This window comes from Sinohyriopsis cumingii, chromosome 6, assembly GCF_028554795.1.
Source record: "Sinohyriopsis cumingii isolate HCF-2022 chromosome 6, ASM2855479v2, whole genome shotgun sequence".
Lineage (NCBI taxonomy): Eukaryota > Metazoa > Mollusca > Bivalvia > Unionida > Unionidae > Sinohyriopsis > Sinohyriopsis cumingii.
In genome coordinates, this window is record NC_142966.1 from 32,775,873 (window position 1) to 32,795,540 (window position 19,668).

General features: G+C 35.1%; 1 protein-coding gene across 1 annotated transcript in view; it reads left to right on the forward strand.

The window, feature by feature from the left end:
* LOC149796595 (embryonic protein UVS.2-like) overlaps positions 1 to 19,668 on the forward strand; it is a 55,565-nt gene that overhangs the window by 25,690 nt on the left and 10,207 nt on the right. The window contains exons 2-5 of the mRNA XM_089961317.1: positions 14,895 to 14,988; positions 16,201 to 16,316; positions 18,060 to 18,224; positions 19,152 to 19,242. Of these exons, the coding sequence (XP_089817443.1) occupies positions 14,895 to 14,988; positions 16,201 to 16,316; positions 18,060 to 18,224; positions 19,152 to 19,242 (466 nt within the window). The remainder of the gene's footprint in view (positions 1 to 14,894; positions 14,989 to 16,200; positions 16,317 to 18,059; positions 18,225 to 19,151; positions 19,243 to 19,668) is intronic.

Below are 19,668 nucleotides of genomic sequence, written 5' to 3' on the forward strand. Positions count from 1 at the left end.
GAAAAATTGTGCTTTTTTTATTAGTGCGATCAGTTGTAATGTTCTTAGCAAAGTTTAATGTTTGAGTAAATAATGGCTTTTTAAGTAAGATGGTAATTCAGTGGGGTAAGGGGGGAAAAGCAATAAAGAATTGCACAATCGTCGATTTTAATAGTATGTAGAGAAACTATTCTCTTAAACGATAAAATGAAAATAGTTCACAAAATGACAGAAAACGATGTAGATAATTCTTTTAATAACGCAAGGATTGTATTTGAAGTTAATGTTACCCTAACAATTTCAGCCAACATTTTAGATTATGCTGTAGTATTCGCAAACTTTCCCGTTTATACCAATATCAAAAACAAACATTATCAAGGATTAAAAAATCACAAAACTTAGTAATTTCATTCATCAATTTGTTCTTTCTAACTAGAATGACGTGAGTCCCACATTTGATGGGTTGGTGTGGAAGAAAGTGGATCAAAGACCACTGTCAGACAAAGAAGGGCATTTGTGTTCCATGAACACGTTTTCTATTTTGTTATATAGAGATTATGTACAGTTCAAACATAACACAAATGCTCTCCTGAAATTCTATGAATGATTAACAGTCGTACAAAGGAATAATGTACTTAACAAATTAAAATATGCAAATAAATAATTGAAGAAAATAAAAACAACATAGTTTTAATCGAAATATTTCCAAAAGTTGTATTTGTCCCAAATATATTTTACAACATCCCTTTGGGTAGTCCGAGTTTCCTCTGACCCTTGTCACCCCACTTTTGATATTTGGACAACAACAACAATAATAATAATAATAATAATAATAATAATAATAATAATAATGATACTACTACTACTACTACTACTACTAATAATAATAATAATAATAATTATTATTATTATTATTATTATTATTTCATGAAAATTTATACTTGCTATTAATATTATTCAATTTGTAATAGGATTACTCGGAAATTTCCGTACATTCCTTGATGACGGGAACTACTGAAGTACCTATACAAGGAAAAGTACAGAGATTCCTACTCTCGGAAAAAATACCGCGTTAAACCGGTATACCGGTAATACTACACACTTGTAAACTGATGCACTCATCTAATCCGTAAATAATGTTTGTTAGGTCTACCTCTTTTTGAACTGATTTACACATTCATCTCGAAACACTCTTCCATTGCAACTTACATACACACAAATGCAACCATGTCCACGGCGAAGTGGTTTGCTACATTTTCTTCGTTGTCTTTTTTATTAGCGGCAATCGTCGCAGTCATTATTGTATTCTATGTAAGTCTTGGGTTTTTTTGGTGTGCTAACGTATGGTAATAATCCTACCATTACATTCAAAAGCTATGAGTTTGTATACATCTTTACTAGAGTGAAAGCAATGTTCCCTGTAATCTTCGTTAACGGTACCTTTATGGTAGAGGATTATTTAGAAATGTTTTAGTCATGTATTTGACTTATCATACAACATTGTAATGCGTTATAGTACTTAAATATCAAAGAACCACTGAGATACTATATATCACCAACCTGTAAGTCTTAATATGGGTAACTGCGACCTATATGTGAATTACAGGAAATGTTGGCTATCACCAGTTCTTCTGACTTGCAAATACTCTTCGCGAACGTTAATTTCATGTACCGTAGATCATCACACACAAACTGCGAGGGCGTCAATTGAAGTAATCTAAGTCATCACAAATACACTGCAAACTAGTTAACTGAAGCTGCCGTAACTCACCACACTGCAAGAACGCTTTATAGTAAATCATCACAAATACACTGCAAGAACATTATATAAAGTTATAGTAAATCATGACAAACCATAGCGGACATAGAGAGCAATTCTACTTACGCGAAAAAAGTATGCTCGCTAAAAGGAAAGAAAGAAAGAAAAGACTTGTATGATTAAGAAATACAGGTGATATAAAACCCGACGAATATCAGGACAGATGGAGTTCTAAGAGTTTGTAGTCCTGTTCATGCATAGGTAGTAACAGTGTTGTAGGCCCTGTGTTATGCATAAGTAGTAACAGTTTTGTAGGCCCTATGTTATGCATAAGTAGTAACAGTTTTGTAGGCCCTGTGTTATGCATAAGTAGTAACAGTTTTGTAGGCCCTATGTTATGCATAAGTAGTAACAGTTTTGTAGGCCCTGTGTTATGCATAAGTAGTAACAGTTTTGTAGGCCCTGTGTTATGCTTAGCATGTAATATCAAGCAGTGACTAAATACATTCGAGCATATTAATTTAAAGGTGTACTCTGGTTGCTATTAGCAACACACATCCCCTTTGTTTAAATAGATTACTTTTGCCAGTCGGAATGTCTCTAAAACTTTGTGCAGCTAATATGCCAGAAACAAAGATTTGCAAAACTTGAATGGCTCGAAATTATGAGTACTGTATTTTAAAAGTCCTCTCACTTGGAACAGATAAAATGTTTGTTTTGTTTTTTTTAAATATTATTTATATACCTCTACTGGTTATAGACCAGAATAACTTATGAAAAAGTCTGTTGTCCGTCGTCCGTCCATTGGCACAAGTTTGTTTTACGCTTCTCCTCCTAAACTGCTTGGAATATTGCCTTGAAAATGTACACACACATTCATCTCATGGTCTAATTGGCCCTAAATGAAACTGGTGTTGTTCGGACATCCAATACGGCTGACACAGTGGCCGTCTTTAAAATCTGGTCATCGCTACCTCTCTTTAATGAACAACATATCAATATAGGGTTTTACTGAAAGACGTCTTATGATGTCTAGGTGGTTCCAAATGAAAATGGTGTCGTTCTAAAGTCCAGTATGACTGTCACGGAACTCAGCTGGAAAACTGTATTATCACTGCTCTTCCTGAATGAATTGTCGTATCAGTTGGGGTATTTGCTAATAGACTTTCTATGATATCTGGCTGGTTCCACATTAAAATGGTACCTATGTGACATCCATTGCTGTTGCCATGACGTATTAAAAGCTTATTATCAAACTTATGCTTGAATATAAAGTCACATTGATTGGATTTGTTTACCAGACGACTTCTTACTATGTCCGGTTGGTCCTAAATGAAAATGGTCTTACCTCGAACTCTTGGAAGTTCTTTTCGTCCGTGAGAACTTGAATGCCTTCTTGGGACTCTTGTTATTCAAATAGGATTCTTATTCTGTATTAACTCTTTAGAATTATATGCTTGTTGATAACCACACGCAGTTTATCGTGACTATAGAATAAATATGTCAATTACTGTTGAAACTTCTATTTGAGGATGGTATCAGATGACATAATTGCTTTATAATTTCAAACACTAAATACGTATAGTTTGCTAAAGTATATACAATTTTCTTACGGTTTCTTCACAGTTCATTATCGGTTTGTATTTTCAATAATGCCTTACAATGAAGATTTTCATCGCCCCACCCCTCTTTACACTTGTTATAAACCAATACAAAGTTATATTCCTCCTCAAAATCGTTTAGTTCACACAACCATATATCCAATTAGATTATTTGGAAAATCCTCTGCTTTTTCTGTCAAGTGGAGAAATAAACAATAAACTTCGGATGTAATTCGCCGGCCTTAAGAATGTATTTGGAACAACTTTTTGTTCACGTCACAATATGGTGGCTTTGCTAGTACAACTCATAGGCGGTTAACTAGTAAAATGTGGGTTTCCCAATTAGTTAGTCGTGTTTCGAAGTGCGTAAGGGAGAGCATATGAAGAAGGGAACCGGACAAATGAGCATAAGAAAAGGTACGGAAAGTCAGCACTTTTGCAAGACAAGAGTATCCTAATATACTGAGGCTTCGCAAGTACCATAAATTTGACGCAGTTGTCAGCAAGTATGGCGGCAGAGTCAGAGAAAGTCAGAATCGAAACCTGGTCAGCCTTCCTGTCGCAACAAATATTGTATACTCCAGCGAATCAACAAACACACCATCTGTATGTGCAGAGGCGTAGCTATGATATTTTGCGCCCGGGGACGAACTATAAAATTGGCAACCCAGCCCCCTCCCCATTTGATCACATTTTTGAATATTACCCTTGTTTACTTATTATAATGTAACGTTGTAAGCCTCATTTTGGCGCCCCTGTACCTTGGCGCCCGGGGACATATGTACCCCCCTGCCCTCCCCCCCCCCCCCCCCCAGCTACGTCTCTGTGTATGTGTACATGCATTCCTAAAACTGCATGCGAAGTTATTACTCCACTTGACGGAAATGGCCGTGCGATGTTCTGAACGCCAATTAAATACAGTACTTTGTGACTTTATGCAATGCTATGTACAATATAGATAATATTATATATTATTTACTTCTTATTTTGAATAATATTGTACAACAGTTACGGCCTTTTAATTTTACAGGCAAACGACAAATTTCTCCGTACATAGTAACAGTTGATTCTGATATTTTTACATTTAAGTCATTGTTATAAACTTGTACGCGCTTCATACCATTAGTCCTACGAAATCCATAAACTCTACTGAAGTATGACGGTCTGATTAAAATCTATATTTAATGACGGGCACCGATAAGGGTTTGTGTGTTCTGCCGACCTCTTCGATTCCTGGTCCACATAGTTTCAGTAACCAGTCAGATATAGAGCGTTGCGTTTCATGCTAGGGATAATTATCGTCAAATTATCATCACCATCTACGAGCTCAAATAAATTGTTTCACTTTCAAAAATGTCAAGACTATAATTCGATTGAAACGTCGACATAACATGATCGGTGTCCGACATATTTCCGTCGCAGATCAAGAGTTTAATCAGACTTTTGATATTGATAGGAACATTGTATGTCTCAAATAATTCCATAGACTGTTTGGTTCAGTGGAAGATATTTCAAATTTAAATTCAAAATGTTAAGTGCCTTTGCTTATTTACCTGCCAGTGTATAGTATATTTTTGAAAAAAATATAACTGCAAGAAAAAAAGATATCAAGATATCAAAGCTTTAAACATTTTCTGCTACTGATCCATTTTGGCGCGCTTATCCTGGTCACTTGGTGACGTGTGCATAAGGTGGGACAAGTAGTGACAGTTTAGCATGACACATGCCAGAATTACTGATATTGATTTCGTTTGTGATTTTATTTCGCAAATGCGTTGTAATTTGTTGATTCATCATGAATGAATTGTTTTGGATGAACAATATCTGTACCGTAAATATTGCTACATTGTATATATTTATATTTTGGGAGGAACAATATCTTTATTGTATACATCACTATTTTCAGGTTAATGAAGATTTATACTGCAGGTCTTGCTATAAATAATATTTCTTCGGTTCTCAGTACAGTGCTTAAAATAATAAACTCGTTACCACAAAGTTATATTTTCTGATAGCGACGTGATAATTGTACAAAACACTTCTGTGTCATGTGATGGGTATATTGGGCAAACGTCGGTCCTGTATTTGTACCTGCTTGGCTTTACATATACCATATATTCTAGTAGTAATCTGGGCGAAAATGTATTGGAATTTTCGTGGTGTCCTTTTATATTTCCCTTTAATCTAGGATCATCAAAGCATAACGATGTAGAAAAGATGTCTGAAAACTGTACCAATCAAAGCATAACGATGTAGAAAAGATGTCTGGAAACTGTACCATAAAAGAAAACGATTAGAGAAGATTTAACATACATGAAAATCATTACAATAGATTTAACAGACATGAAATGATTACAATATATTTAACAGATATGAAAGTTATTAGAATAGATTTAACATACATGAAAACTATTACAACAGATTTAACAGACATTGAAATGATTAGAACAGATTAAACAGACATTGAAATGATTAGAATAGATTAAACAGACATTGCATAAACCGTTTTTGCAGATCGGTGCTAAGAGTGACTCCCTAGTCAAATCTGTTTCCCATAATGCAAACTGATGATCATTTGGATCAAATTTGTATGAAATATTAAACAATATGATAATTCATCACTATTTTCAGAGACTAATATTTGTAATAAAATAAATGCAGTAAAAGGAATGGATTGACTGTCACATTTTGTTACATTTTCCTTTATTTAACAAGGCGTATAGGATAGGAGCGTTAGCTTCTGACGAGACGATAGAGAAAACATCTTTCTTTATAACGTAATTATATCGGTATGTTTAGAAAAAAAATGCAGGATGAAAAAAGAAATTCAGGAGAAACGAAATTGAGAAAATACCGACATTAGTTTATGACAGTTCATGTCGATCGTTAATAACAACTCTAAGTTTCTTCCATCCTGTGTGACAATGCAAGTTTTTGTTCCATTATTGTGACTTATTCCGATAAATAAGTACACTTTCTAATCGTATGATCTGATTTACAACTGTCGGGTATGGTTATTAGGTAGAAATCAGTTAATCTGGTTTGTAATCGATTAATGGTCAGATTTCAATATTCATACTAGTTAATTCACAAAATAACACGTTTGTTATGAAAGTAAATACGCTGTTGAGTGAAGATGCTATCTGAGTACTAGACAGTTGATTTAGAGCTAAATCACTTGTCTGCATGACATTCAATTCACTCAGAAATAAACGGGGTTAAACAAAGGTTTATCTACGAAGACTTACTCAGGATTATTCACAAAGAAGCTTTTGAAATGATTCAGAGTACCACCATTTCATGGCAAAGGTACAATACCAGTTGTCACGAAAAAAGAAAACCCATGGCGAGACTTCCCTTCCAAGAATTACAGCATAAACTGACAGATCAGAATATTATGATCCAGTGAAAGGGAAACAAATATTTGTTCTTTGATGAGAAGATAATTGTGGTAATATAATACGGTATTAACATTCTGTTGCTACAAATGGTCTGACAGTTACAGGTCACCTAAGGTCAGCTCCAGGCTCTCAATCAGTTGTAACCCTATATGCCTTATTATAACATTAGCGTGAGAAGCTAGTGTGCTTATGTTTTCACTGTTTTAATTAGTAGTAATCTAGCCATTAAAGTAGTTAGACCAAACCATGTTTTGTGTTATTTAGAAAAACATAACAATACTTTACAGTGGAAGGAGGATTATGTCGCAGGGACAGTTTCGTAAATTGCAAGTTTCTTAACTTAAGGCTATGATGTGACTTTTTAAGCTAATTATTGTTTAATTATTAGTGACAATGGACATATTCATGAATTAGGTGTTTCAGGATTGTGTTGTTCTTGAAACTGATGTGAGGAATGTACATATCGTGTAGTAACTTCACGGTATGTAGCCAGTAAAATTCCAATTATTTACTAAGAAGGAGAGCCAGCCACTCATGGCAGTAGACGGTTGGGTACAAGGCAAGTAGAATGTCTCAAAAGCTGTGTGTATGGCCCCGATTTGCATGGCACCACGCTATTAAGTCCACGATGTTTGTTTTTTTCTTCAAAATTATCACCCTGCGAAAGGTCTTGCGTTGCACCGTGAGCATCACGTGCTGTCAAAAATGGCCTTCGCACTTAAAAACTACAAGTATAAATTTTCGGTTGGGTTGCATAAACTTTTTATTCTATGAATGTCCATTGACTAGTCAGGTTAAATGAATGGTATTCTAATATTTTGCTTTATTATACAAATCAAACAATATGAGCCATTTTGACTTCACAATTGTATTTTTTAAAATAAATTTCTATACTAGGCAGGTGTTTGCGGCATTAAGTTGTTGCAAAAAACTGTCTCTTGATCCTTAGTACAAACAGTGCCTGACGCTATCACAGTAGCACACAAGCAGTGCCTGACGCAATCACAATACCACACAAACAGTGCCTGACGCTGTCACAATACCACAACAAATAGCGGATGACTGACGATTGGTCCCACCACTTATAAACGCTATGCAGACTAAAATATATGTAACTCACCTTTCTGCATATTCAAACGAGTGACATTTATAGTAAAAATGAACGAAAAACAATCTTATTCTTCTCTGTTTTATCATTCAACATATAAACGGAACAAAAATCAGAAAAATGTACACTTTTTGCCCATAAATAGCTTCAGTGCACAGCTCCAGAGTACTAAATGATCTGAATGCATTAAACTTGTATCGGTTTGTCATACATTAAACGAGTCTCGTTTTGTCATACATTAAACTTGTCTCGGTTTGTCATAAATTAAACGTGTCTAGGTTTGATATACATTAAACGAGTCTCGTTTTGTCATACATTAACCGTGTCTTGGTTTGTCATACATTAAACGTGTCTAGGTTTGTCATGCATTAAACGAGTCTTGTTTTGTCATACATTAAACGTCTCTCAGTTGGTCGTGCATTAAACGTGTCTCGGTTGGTCGTGCATTAAACGTATCTCGCTTGGTCATGGGTTAAACGTGTCATTGACGGCTATGCATGAAACATATATCCAGTGGTCGTGTATTAAACATATCTCGCTTGGTTATGGGAAGAAAAAAAAAGTGTCTGCTTACGCATTACACGTGTCTCAGTTGGTAATACATTGAAACATTGCAGATAATTTTGTGCATGTGCATTTCACTTCAAACAGATACTAATACCTTGATACAATTGTGCCATCTGACTCAGTGTTCAGTATACATGGTTTAAATACTTATAAAATTAAAACTCGAGCAACGGACATCATCAGCATAAACGACTTCCTTCTCGACTTTCCATTATGCCGAAACATGTATCCGAAAATTTGTTACGTGCGTAATACTAGGTAGCAGAAAATTTATTTCGATGTGTGCCGTGTAGAACTATCTGACTTCCATTAGGACGTACAGACACATATTCGATGTCCAACAGCTGTAAAACGGGGGTAGTGTATTGTCCCTCCAAATTTGGTTTTCGTTATCTAGGGGTTGACCGCCCTCGATATTATTGCCCGGTTCGAGTAAATATAAATATAAGTGATGAAACTTATAGGTGAAATAGATAGAGATCTGAGCAGGTATATAGAACAAACCAACACGAGCCCCCGTACATATAAACAAACAATTTAATCAATTACATACAAACACTGTGAAAATTCATTACATCAGGAATGTACTCTGCTTTTAGAAATTTAACTTTTACCTAAATACAAAGAAAAACGTAAATAGATTTAAATAAAATAGCCGATCTGTTTACTGATATATATAGTTCATCATAGGATCGAGTGAACAATCGAAGTCAACGTCTTGTACGATTGCATAACCTGCTCGTCCTCAGTTTGGCTTGCTTCCTTTGTAGCTGTTCCGACCCTTGGATCTCAGGATGATACTTTCCACCATCCGTCTCAGGATACTCTCAAAATACGTTTCAGAAATTAATTCGTCGCAGGATTGCGTCACAGGATTATACGTCTCACTGCACTTCTCTCTATACTTCTCCGTATAGGTATCAGAATAACATCACATCATACGTCCCAGCATATTGCGTCTCAGGATAATACGTCTCATACGTCTCAGGAGCTATTTTCTCCCTTTTAAATAAATATAAATAGAGACAACCTAAATTTCCCGTTATTTATGAAACAGTTAATTCTTCATTATTCTTCCTCGTTATCAGATTTCACTATCAGTGCTAAACAGACGCTAAGGCTATCAATCGACTCCACATGTCCTATAATGACCCTAGTTAGTCAAATGGCTAATTCGTTACGCCTTGACCTTACACATTAACACATACGCGAGGCCTGGGGTTCTGAGCCAGCCTCAATTTACACAGCGAACAAATAGGATACATCACATCAATCAATTACTAGATCATTTCAGTCAATACACACTTATTCTTAATCATACGTGAAATCTTCTAAATTCGGCGAATTCACACGGATTCTCGTAATCATATTAACTAATATAATGTATTAAATTCTTAGAACATAATTCTTATGCAAACAAGACGACAAATTCAAACAGTTCGTCAGACTTATCTAAAGAAGATTAATGTACGACATTGCTATGCATAAACGCAACACAGTTATACTTCAAAAAGCAAATTCTTACACGAATGTAGAAAAAAGATTCATGCAACTACAAGTAAATAACTTCAGCAAAGCATTATATATAGCATCAACAAATTACATGGAATTGTGACACTACCTTCGCTTTCAACGTTCCTCCCTCTAATCGGTAAATTAGTTCGTCGGTTGCTTTCGACAATAGTCCCCTTTTGGACAACTGTTCTTTTGTACGAGAATTTCTTGCAAATCCCCGGAGTCCTACTTTTTGGGTTTCCACTTATAGGAAAAGCTTAGACTGATTAGAATTTCCGATGTGACTATTTTAAAAGCTAGAAAATTTTGTGTGGGAACACCCTTTTTTTTTTTAACCTAACCAGTCAGAATCAAATATCTCTGCCGCCTTTTTCCAGAGGCGCCAAAGTCAGGGTCAACTTGACCTGGTAGTTTGAGTAACAGAGTTTCTGCGATTCCTCACGTGTGACAGTTTTACCATGAAAATGAAATTTTCCTTGTACCTTATAGTCCGTCTGGCTGCTGTGTAAACAAATGTTTAATTAGGAACAGAATTCTCCCTCTAAAGGACATTACCGTACACGGTAGTATTGCGATATGATACGCGCTTGTCTCCATAAATCTAATTAATGGTTCTCTGGTCTCAACTAATGTATTCTTGTTAGATCGACATAAAATTTGCCACTTCACAACAGCATACGTGTAATGATAACTCCTTCACATTAAACTTTCCTGTGTTTTCTAATATTTCCATGTGAAAACATTACACTGTTTGTTTAACAATATGAACTGGTTTTTAGGTGGATACAATTAGAATGTTCAACGATACTAACTTGTTTTCACGTGGACACAGTATCACGTTCGCGCTCTAAGTATTCATGTATTGCATTGGATTTGATTTCGAAAAAGTAATGTCCCAGGTTTTCCTCACTGGTTACCCTGTCTATTTACACCTACATTGTACATCTCGGGTACTGTCAAAAGAACTTTTAATTTCCTTTAATTTGGTATATGATTCTTAGGTGTAATTTGAGCTATAGAGTATACAGCTTGATATAGAATATACAGCTTGGTCGTGCTTCAGCTGTGCACCTATATATAAAAAAGAACTGCTGGCTCCGATTGACCATTCTTACTTTTTGGACTTCAGAGGTAAGTTGTAAAGAAAAAACCAATAATAAAATATAGGCCGATATTTTACAAAAACTCTAACAAGATTCGGTTTCCCTCTTTTAATAATTCATGAAATTTGTGTTCTTTGGACTAGTTTAGGCTGATTATTTGAGTACATGGAAGCGGCCATTGAATCAGCTGTCTGCTTAAGTGTACAATTTACATATTTATCAAGTGAAGAAACTTCAGCCGCCACAGTACATGAAAGTAGCACAGGGGTATGCACACATTCTCTCCAATGTACACGCTGCCAGCTCAAACAACTTCACCTAATGCTGGTCCCTATCTCAGAACTACACAATAACTGTAGAGTGTTACCATAATGTTCCACTCTGTCAGCTTATTATCACGTGGATACGTTAAGAATGTTCAGCTAAACCATTGTTGTGATAAACCTTGAGGGAATACAGATCAATAAAAACCTTTTACAAACTATACATCAGGCATGACTTTCAGCTATGAACCATCTCCCAAGCTGTAATGTGAGGTACAAGCACCTATAATTTCTGACAACTTAAAGGGGTTATAAGGGGCGTATCTAATACGAAAGATATAAAGGAGATTTCGTTGACCTCAAGATTTATAAAATTGTTCCCAGTTGTATGGGCAAGACATGAAAAACTACCCCCACGAGACAATCTTGTTGGCGATATGAACAATGGTCCTTGTGTCCCTCATACAAATCTTAATCCCAGAGGGTTGATTTGTCCACACACTAGATAAACGTTATTTAATACAACTCTTTTTCTCTCGCTCCCTTTTTCGTACGTGTATGATATCAACGATGCACACACATATAGAGATGCAAGTGGGTATAGATAAATACGTATATAGGTGTAAACGAATTTTTTGTACATGAGTTTGACTGCTTATGTGTGCTCTCATATTTATTTTGCAGAATTGCTAACATTATCACATGTAGTGATATGTTATCTTTAAATTAATAACGGAAACAAATCCTTTTTCTATTCAATAGTTTCTCTCTTCCTTTCCTCCAGCCTTTCATCTTCCCCTTGCTTGTCTTCTGGTTTTAATAATTTACTAAGATATATGTATTACATGCATGTAGTATTTATTTCTATGTCAATAAAAAAGAATATTTTTTCGCAGCCATAACATTTTGAATTTGTTAATAAATGGTTTATTGCATACGGCTTAGTGAGAGATGCCTGTGTTGTAAGTGTTGCAATAAAAGCATTTTCAGCTTTTGGGATGAAAATATCATCAGATGTGAGACAGTTGGAAAATATCTCAGCCATAACCTTGGATGTAGTTGTAGCAATATACATGGGGAAGTGCACATTATATGTTTGGACAGAAAAGGCTGACTTTGTTCCGATTGTGACCATGTCTTTTTCCGCCGCCATATTGTACCATGTGAACAAGGCCGAGAATGTTCTTATATTATGTGTAGCAGAGGCAGGAATTAAGAATTTCGTTTGTATAATGGACCGATCACGTGACAAAATATAAAAACCACTATGCATATAACGGCTAAAGTATTATTTTATTAATAAATAACTTTCAAATGCTACCTTAATTTCACGGTATATTTCTCAGTTTGGATATTTTTAATTGACGTGCTATTTAGACTATATAAGCTGAGGAAGCATGTCGTAGGCCAAAAACGACTTTGTTGGACAAGACTTGAGTGATGTTTCTTGTTTATTTCTCCCAAAATGGAGAAACCAGTCCGCCTCGGACAATCGCAGTATTTTTAGATTGATATAAAAGACAAGTTCGCGCCAATTGTAAGCGAGACAATATGTCCTATCTTCTTTATTTATATCAGTTAACAAAAAAGATACACACAAATACGTACTGGTATGATAGTTCTAAAACAACGATTATTTTCGTCACTGTAAGATGAAAAAAAGAGAATATAAATATAAAATTTTCAGATCATATCAGCTGATCAGACATGAAGGGACATTATGTAGTACAAACACATTATGCACGATGATGTACATCATGCTATAAAACGTGCATTTGAATTATAATACTATTTTTCTTAGTTACCAGTTGAATAATGAGTCCCACTGCTCCCATATCAATGTAAATGCTTCTCTCCTTTCAGATTTGATTGCAATATATTTTTCCAAATTATAGTGGTCCTGAAGACAAACTTTCAGTCCTTTTGATCCGGGCAAAATCTTGTTCATTTTACATGTTCAGAGGTAATATATGGCCAGAAGAAAACAAAAATACAAAGGTTGCTCATACAATCCGTCTCTACCTGTGTCTCCCAGTATTACAGTATTTGCAGTTAGCACAATATCTATGTTCACTTTTATTCCGAATCCAATGAAGCACATCATTCCACAGCATGTTTGTCACATCATATTCCCAAAACACATGCAGTATTGTTTCCAGCAACTTTTTACCAAAAATACATTTATCGGTATTAGACAATTGTATTTTGTATAAAAGTGATTTCGTAAAAGTCTGTTTAACACGAACCATTGCATTTTTTAATATTAATATTAATTTTGAATGTCTTGTTATTTTAAAACTTTAGTATATATGCTTATGCCACACATCCATATTCAAACTGATAGCTTCCTTCAATTTACTTTCACTGGTTGGTTTAGCGTCTGATTGTAAGTATGGTTTGTAAAAGTCTGTATACCCTTTATTATTATGAAAGACAATTTCCAAATGGAAGGGGATAAATGGTCTAATAGGTGTCATTATATCTAACTGCAGCTTTTTATACAAGAACTTGACACTTTGAATTATATCTTGAAAAATAAGGAAATTCATGTCGAAACCATATTAGCTTTTAAACTATGAAAGCCAGATCTTGAAAAATAAGGAGATCCGTGTTTGAGACCATATTAGCTTTAAAACTATCAAACTAAATAATAGCATCCTGTTCTGTAAGCATATCACAAATATAAATTACATTATGTTCAAACAATTTCTTATAGAAATTGGTACATTGTTCACCCTTATAAGTGAGTTCATCTATAAATTTGCTTTCGTAAGATCTTTTCTTGTCCGGGGTATATTTCTCCCTAGTAACATGTTGTTTTTTTTCCAAGCCAATAAAACTTCACGCCAAAATGCACTTTTGTCCTCTGTGACAATGTCATTGAATTTTCATCTCCTAACAAGAATGTACTGAACCTCACATATTTTATATTAAAAAAAATTTGCAAATGTTATATTAGAGAGATGAATTATACAAATCCATGATATTTTCAAAGCTAAAATAAAATTTTCAATATCTATCATTGCCAAGCCACCTATAGAAGGAGTTTTATACATAACCTCTCATTTAACGTTATCCACTTTTGACTTCCGTATTAGGTAAAAAGACAATTCATTTAATTCCCTGGAAAAATGTGGCTGACAATTTTTTTATAAGATGAACAAATGATTTTGCTTTAGAATAATTACAGTTTTTGGAACTGTTATTCTACCAGTTGGTTTTAGAATATCTTACCATTTTATCCAATTCCTCCAAAAACGTGATGCCCAATGATACAAATTCAATCACCCACTGTAATTTTAACCTGTAATGAAATGTGTCTGCACTAAACACCCTGTTTCTTACCAACACCGCTCTTGTTGTGGCAATAAGTTTCAGTCCTGAAATCATTGCAAACGTAAGGGAGACTATATTTGCAAAGGAGCATCTCAACGAAAGCTACACTTGCTCGTTGCGTGATCTATCTCGTGGGCCGAATAGTCGTCCAGTCCAGGGTAGAATTCGAGATAGCTTTGTCTGGTGAGTACGAACAACATTGTATGCAACCTAACAATACTTGTATTCGCATCATAATTAAATTTTAAACACGTGATTTCAGTTTTGAGCCAGTGCAATGGGACTCCTCTGGCCTTGACAGCTGGACCAAGAGTGGCTAGCTTCACCTCGCCCGGTTATCCAACATCATATGCAAAGTAAGTACTTGTACAATAGCGTGATGCGCTTATCATGTGTTTTAAAGGTTCGGACATTTATTTCGAATATTATTTAAAGAGACAGATGATTACTGTGTCTGTTTCCAAGAGAGCGTTCGCATTCTCTCTCAACTCCACAGTCACCGCAAGAAGATTTTGCAAGAATAAAAAAGAGACGCATGTTTTTATGATCCTATAATTGTACAATGAATTTTAAAATCTTGATGGATAATATATGAATTTTAAAGCTATAACGAACCAATTCGGCCGTGTAACTATTCTAATATGTTAACTTCCTGTCCAAATTTAACGCAAAGATGACTTTAGTACAGCGCAAAAAATCTTGATTCGGAGTCAAACTGTCTGATCAGGCAATTTGAAAGTCGTCTGCGGAGCAATGCGCTTGATTATACTACAACGGAGTTCTTTTTATGAGCAAAGTGTAACCAAGATTATCTTGTGTAACGAACTTGCAAGACTGTTAGAATGGAATCGTTCGGTGCAAAATAAATTTACCATTGAATAAATGATCGAAGTCGAGAAATGTTTGCATTTACACTGTAAGTAAATTAAAGATTTAGAAACTGAAGTGAACTGTATAAATAGAAATTCAAAATGTTCGCAAAGACATGAAATACATGTCAGGAGAGACTCCTTTGGGCATATAGCTAAAATTCATCAGTAACTCAGTTAATGATATTTCTTACCTGATAAAAAATACAATAAAATATATTTCATGTCATCACTGTGCCTCCTGAAGGTTTAAATTATGTTCAACATTTTTGTAACCATGCTAAACGTTTTCCATTTGGAAGAGTGGACAAAACTTCCCATCACACACTTATTTTTTTTTTTTTTCAGTTTGTATCTGACACTTTTTTGGGTACTTCACTTAATTTTATTCTTTAACATCTGCCTTCCGAAAGTGTTATTTAAAAAATGTTTACGTTGGTGATACAAGTTGTCACAAGCTACATTGATGCACTTTCGATGGCGCAGATGTTGGAATAGTCTGATCTTTGGAAGAAAAACGTGAATAAAATCAGCGTGCTTATTTTCAAACCCGTAACATCACAACTGCAAAGCGAGCGTATTAACACCATACCATTTGGCCCGCGATCCAAAACTCCCATGAAATATGTTATCTGTTGGATATTAATGTTTTCATTCATTTCGCTGGTGACATTTACTTCATGTTTTATTGTATTTCAGTAACTTGTTATGCACGTGGCTTCTAGATTCAGGATCAGACGGTCAATTAGTCATGGTTTATTCGGAGCACTACAACATGGACTGTGCATATGGGGATTCATTAAATGTATATAACGGTAAGTAGTCAGTACATTATTGTGTCATCTGCAAATTCGTAGATTTCTTTGGCGATCAGATTGTTTTGAGGGTTGTACAACACGTTTCATTGCTTGTCTAAACATTGTTGATGATGTCTTAAGGCTTGAGACAGATCTTTGACTTTATCAACTGAATGTTCGTCGTCAGCTTAGGCTATGTCATTGTAAATTTCACCCGTTTTCAAGATCTCTAAGACATTATAAAATTCCACCCGTTTCACGGATCGCTAGCTTAGGTTTATGACATTACAAAATTTAACCCGTTTCCCAGATCGCTAAGACATTATAAAATTTCACCCGTTTCATGGATCGCTAGCTTAGGTTTATGACATTGTAAAATTTAACCCGTTTCCCTGATCGCTAGGATCGGGAGCTGTCCAATACAATCAAATCATTAAAATATCATGCAGCACCCAGAAACATTACAGTTTCAGGCATTTCTCAGCTCATAACTTGGGGTGTAGACGTCACGAGTTTTTTTCTTCTAAGCTTGATTTTAGCAGTTAAATAAACCAATTTTCAAGCTTTGTTTACTCTACCTGTTTGTTTGTGTATTTCTATACCCTCGAAAATGCGCGAGTTTCCCTTGTTTAGTAAAGACAACAAACTCATATCAACTTACTGGGCGAAAGTTTAATAAATTATTGGTGAACATTGCCACGAAATTTCATGGTGGTACTTGTTACATTTAAGACTATCGTATCGGAATTTGAAGGTCTGAGTAATGTAGAAATCCTGCCTGATTTTATTACGCCATGGTCTTTAGAGCTATTGTAGAACATGCAAATCAACGCGGGTCAAATATCAGTCGTAAGCACTAATTTAATCCCAACATGGTGCATTAATCCCAGTCTTTCGTACTTTTGTTAAAATGTCACAAAACAAATATCAATTTTCATTTGAGATATACGAACTATGATTGTAGTTCTGCATGTTGCAAATTATGCTTATATGTGTTCAGGTTTGCTTTCAAACACGACTTAGTCTGTGTTGAAAGCCCTTTTGCAATTGCCATGTAAAAATTCGTGAGTAAATGAAGTAATTTTAACAAAATGTAATTTTATCAAGTGCACGTTCGATAGTGTAATTTGGTAAATGATGACACTTTTCAATTGATTCTCACTTGGATACATATGCTTGATCTAACCTTGATGTACATGCATGGATGTACAAGTCTGAAAGGGACTTCATATTTATGAATCCTACAGGACTCTTGAAATAGCATAATTAGAACCTGAACGATGGTTGTATACTTACGTATGATACATTTATACAATTTCCAATGGACCATTAATTTACATTTTGTCCTGTCTCTTGCATTCCACCTACTTTCTGTTTTTCTCAACTTCTTGTGCAATGAAATGGTTGATAATCCCATTACCGGTCAGAGTTAAATTAACAGTTTTGCAATGAATCATAGAATTAAACAATTATAAACTCTTCTTTCCTTGAATGTGAATCTGTATAAATCAGTAAAACTATCATACTGACCTCATCTTCGCTCTGATCGATGAGGTTTATTTGTTTATATAAGTTCATATTAACTGAAACAAACGGTCAATAATTATTACTTCTATGTACATATTTTTTACAGCATTCTTCTTTCAAGATTCTTATTCAGCACTATACGACCACATATATGTATGGACGATTGTCTTTTAACTGGAAAATCATTTTTAACTATTTGATCAAATGCGTTTAGGATCGGCTTTCTTTTAACAGGTAATACAACTTCTAGCACCTCGCTATCAGGAAGCCTGTGCGGAGTGAATCTAGTGTCCAATCAGTTCGTATCTACTGGAAGGTACATACTGGTGACCTTCACCTCAGACTCTGCCACTGCCGGTCAGGGCTTCCAGATGTCTTACATCAGCTACAAAGATTCTTGTGAGTCTGCTTCTGTTTTCCTTTATGTGTCACACGTGGCTCAAACAGCTAGACAATCTTGTCAGTCTAATTCTCAGTCTATTTTCCTTTATGTGTCACATGTGGCTCAAACAGCTAGACAGTCTTGTCAGTATAATTATCAGTCTATATTCCTTTATGTGTCACATGTGGCTCAAACAGCTAGACAGTCTTGTCAGTCTAATTCTCAGTCTATTTTCCTTTATGTGTCACATGTGGCTCAAACAGCTAGACAGTCTTGTCAGTATAATTATCAGTCTATTTTCCTTTATGTGTCACATGTGGCTCAAACAGCTAGACAGTCTTGTCAGTCTAATTCTCAGTCTATTTTCCTTTATGTGTCACATGTGGCTCAAACAGCTAGACAGTCTTGTCAGTATAATTATCAGTCTATTTTCCTTTATGTGTCACATGTGGCTCAAACAGCTAGACAGTCTTGTCAGTATAATTATCAGTCTATTTTCTTTTATGTGTCACATGTGGTACATACATCTCAGAGATTTTTGTGAGTTAATTTCTCAGACTATTTTCTGTTATGTCTCGCATGTGGCTCATACATCCGAGAGATCAGAGAAAACGAAGAGAATGTTGATGGCGATGATCAGCGACGACGACGACGATGATGATGACGACGACGATAATGATGATGATAACGATGATGATGATTCGAATGATAAGTAAAGGAGAAGAGGTTTTGATGTTATCTGAGAAGAATTTGCTTATTATGATTGTTGTTGTTTTTAGAAAATGCAAAATTAGTTTTACAAGTGACAAAAATAATAATGATCGAATGCTTATGGCATATGAAATGGAAACTATAAAGGCTTCTTGCGCTGCAGAACTTATCCTTTGTAATCTATATTGACATTGTACGTAGGATATACCTCATGATCTTTCCCTCTTTTGCAGCTGGAACAGGATGTACTTCAGAACAAACGATAACTGTAACATCGTCAGTACAGTATCTCACTACTCAAAACTTTCCTGCGTCCTACAGCAGGTATATAAACATCTCTCTCCCTCCCTCTCTCTCTCTCTCTCTCTCTCTCTCTCTCTCTCTCACACACACACACACACACACACACACACACACACACACTTTCCTGTTCACAGAGATGGATACAGAGAAACAGACAGACAGATAGATAGATAGATAGATAGATAGATAGATAGATAGATAGATAGATAGATAGATAGATAGATAGAAAGATATTTATCTATATTATTAGAGATACGATTTATATTTCCATAATCTTTTTAAATTTGTAAAACAACAGTACTGCTGCCAAGATTGTTAGAAGAAATTTAGTATGGAATTATTCACGTTTTAGAACAACAATACTGCTGCCAAGATTGTTAGAGGAAATTTAGTATGGGGATTATTCACGTTTGTACACGAGATTCAGAGGCCTTTAATTGTGTCTTT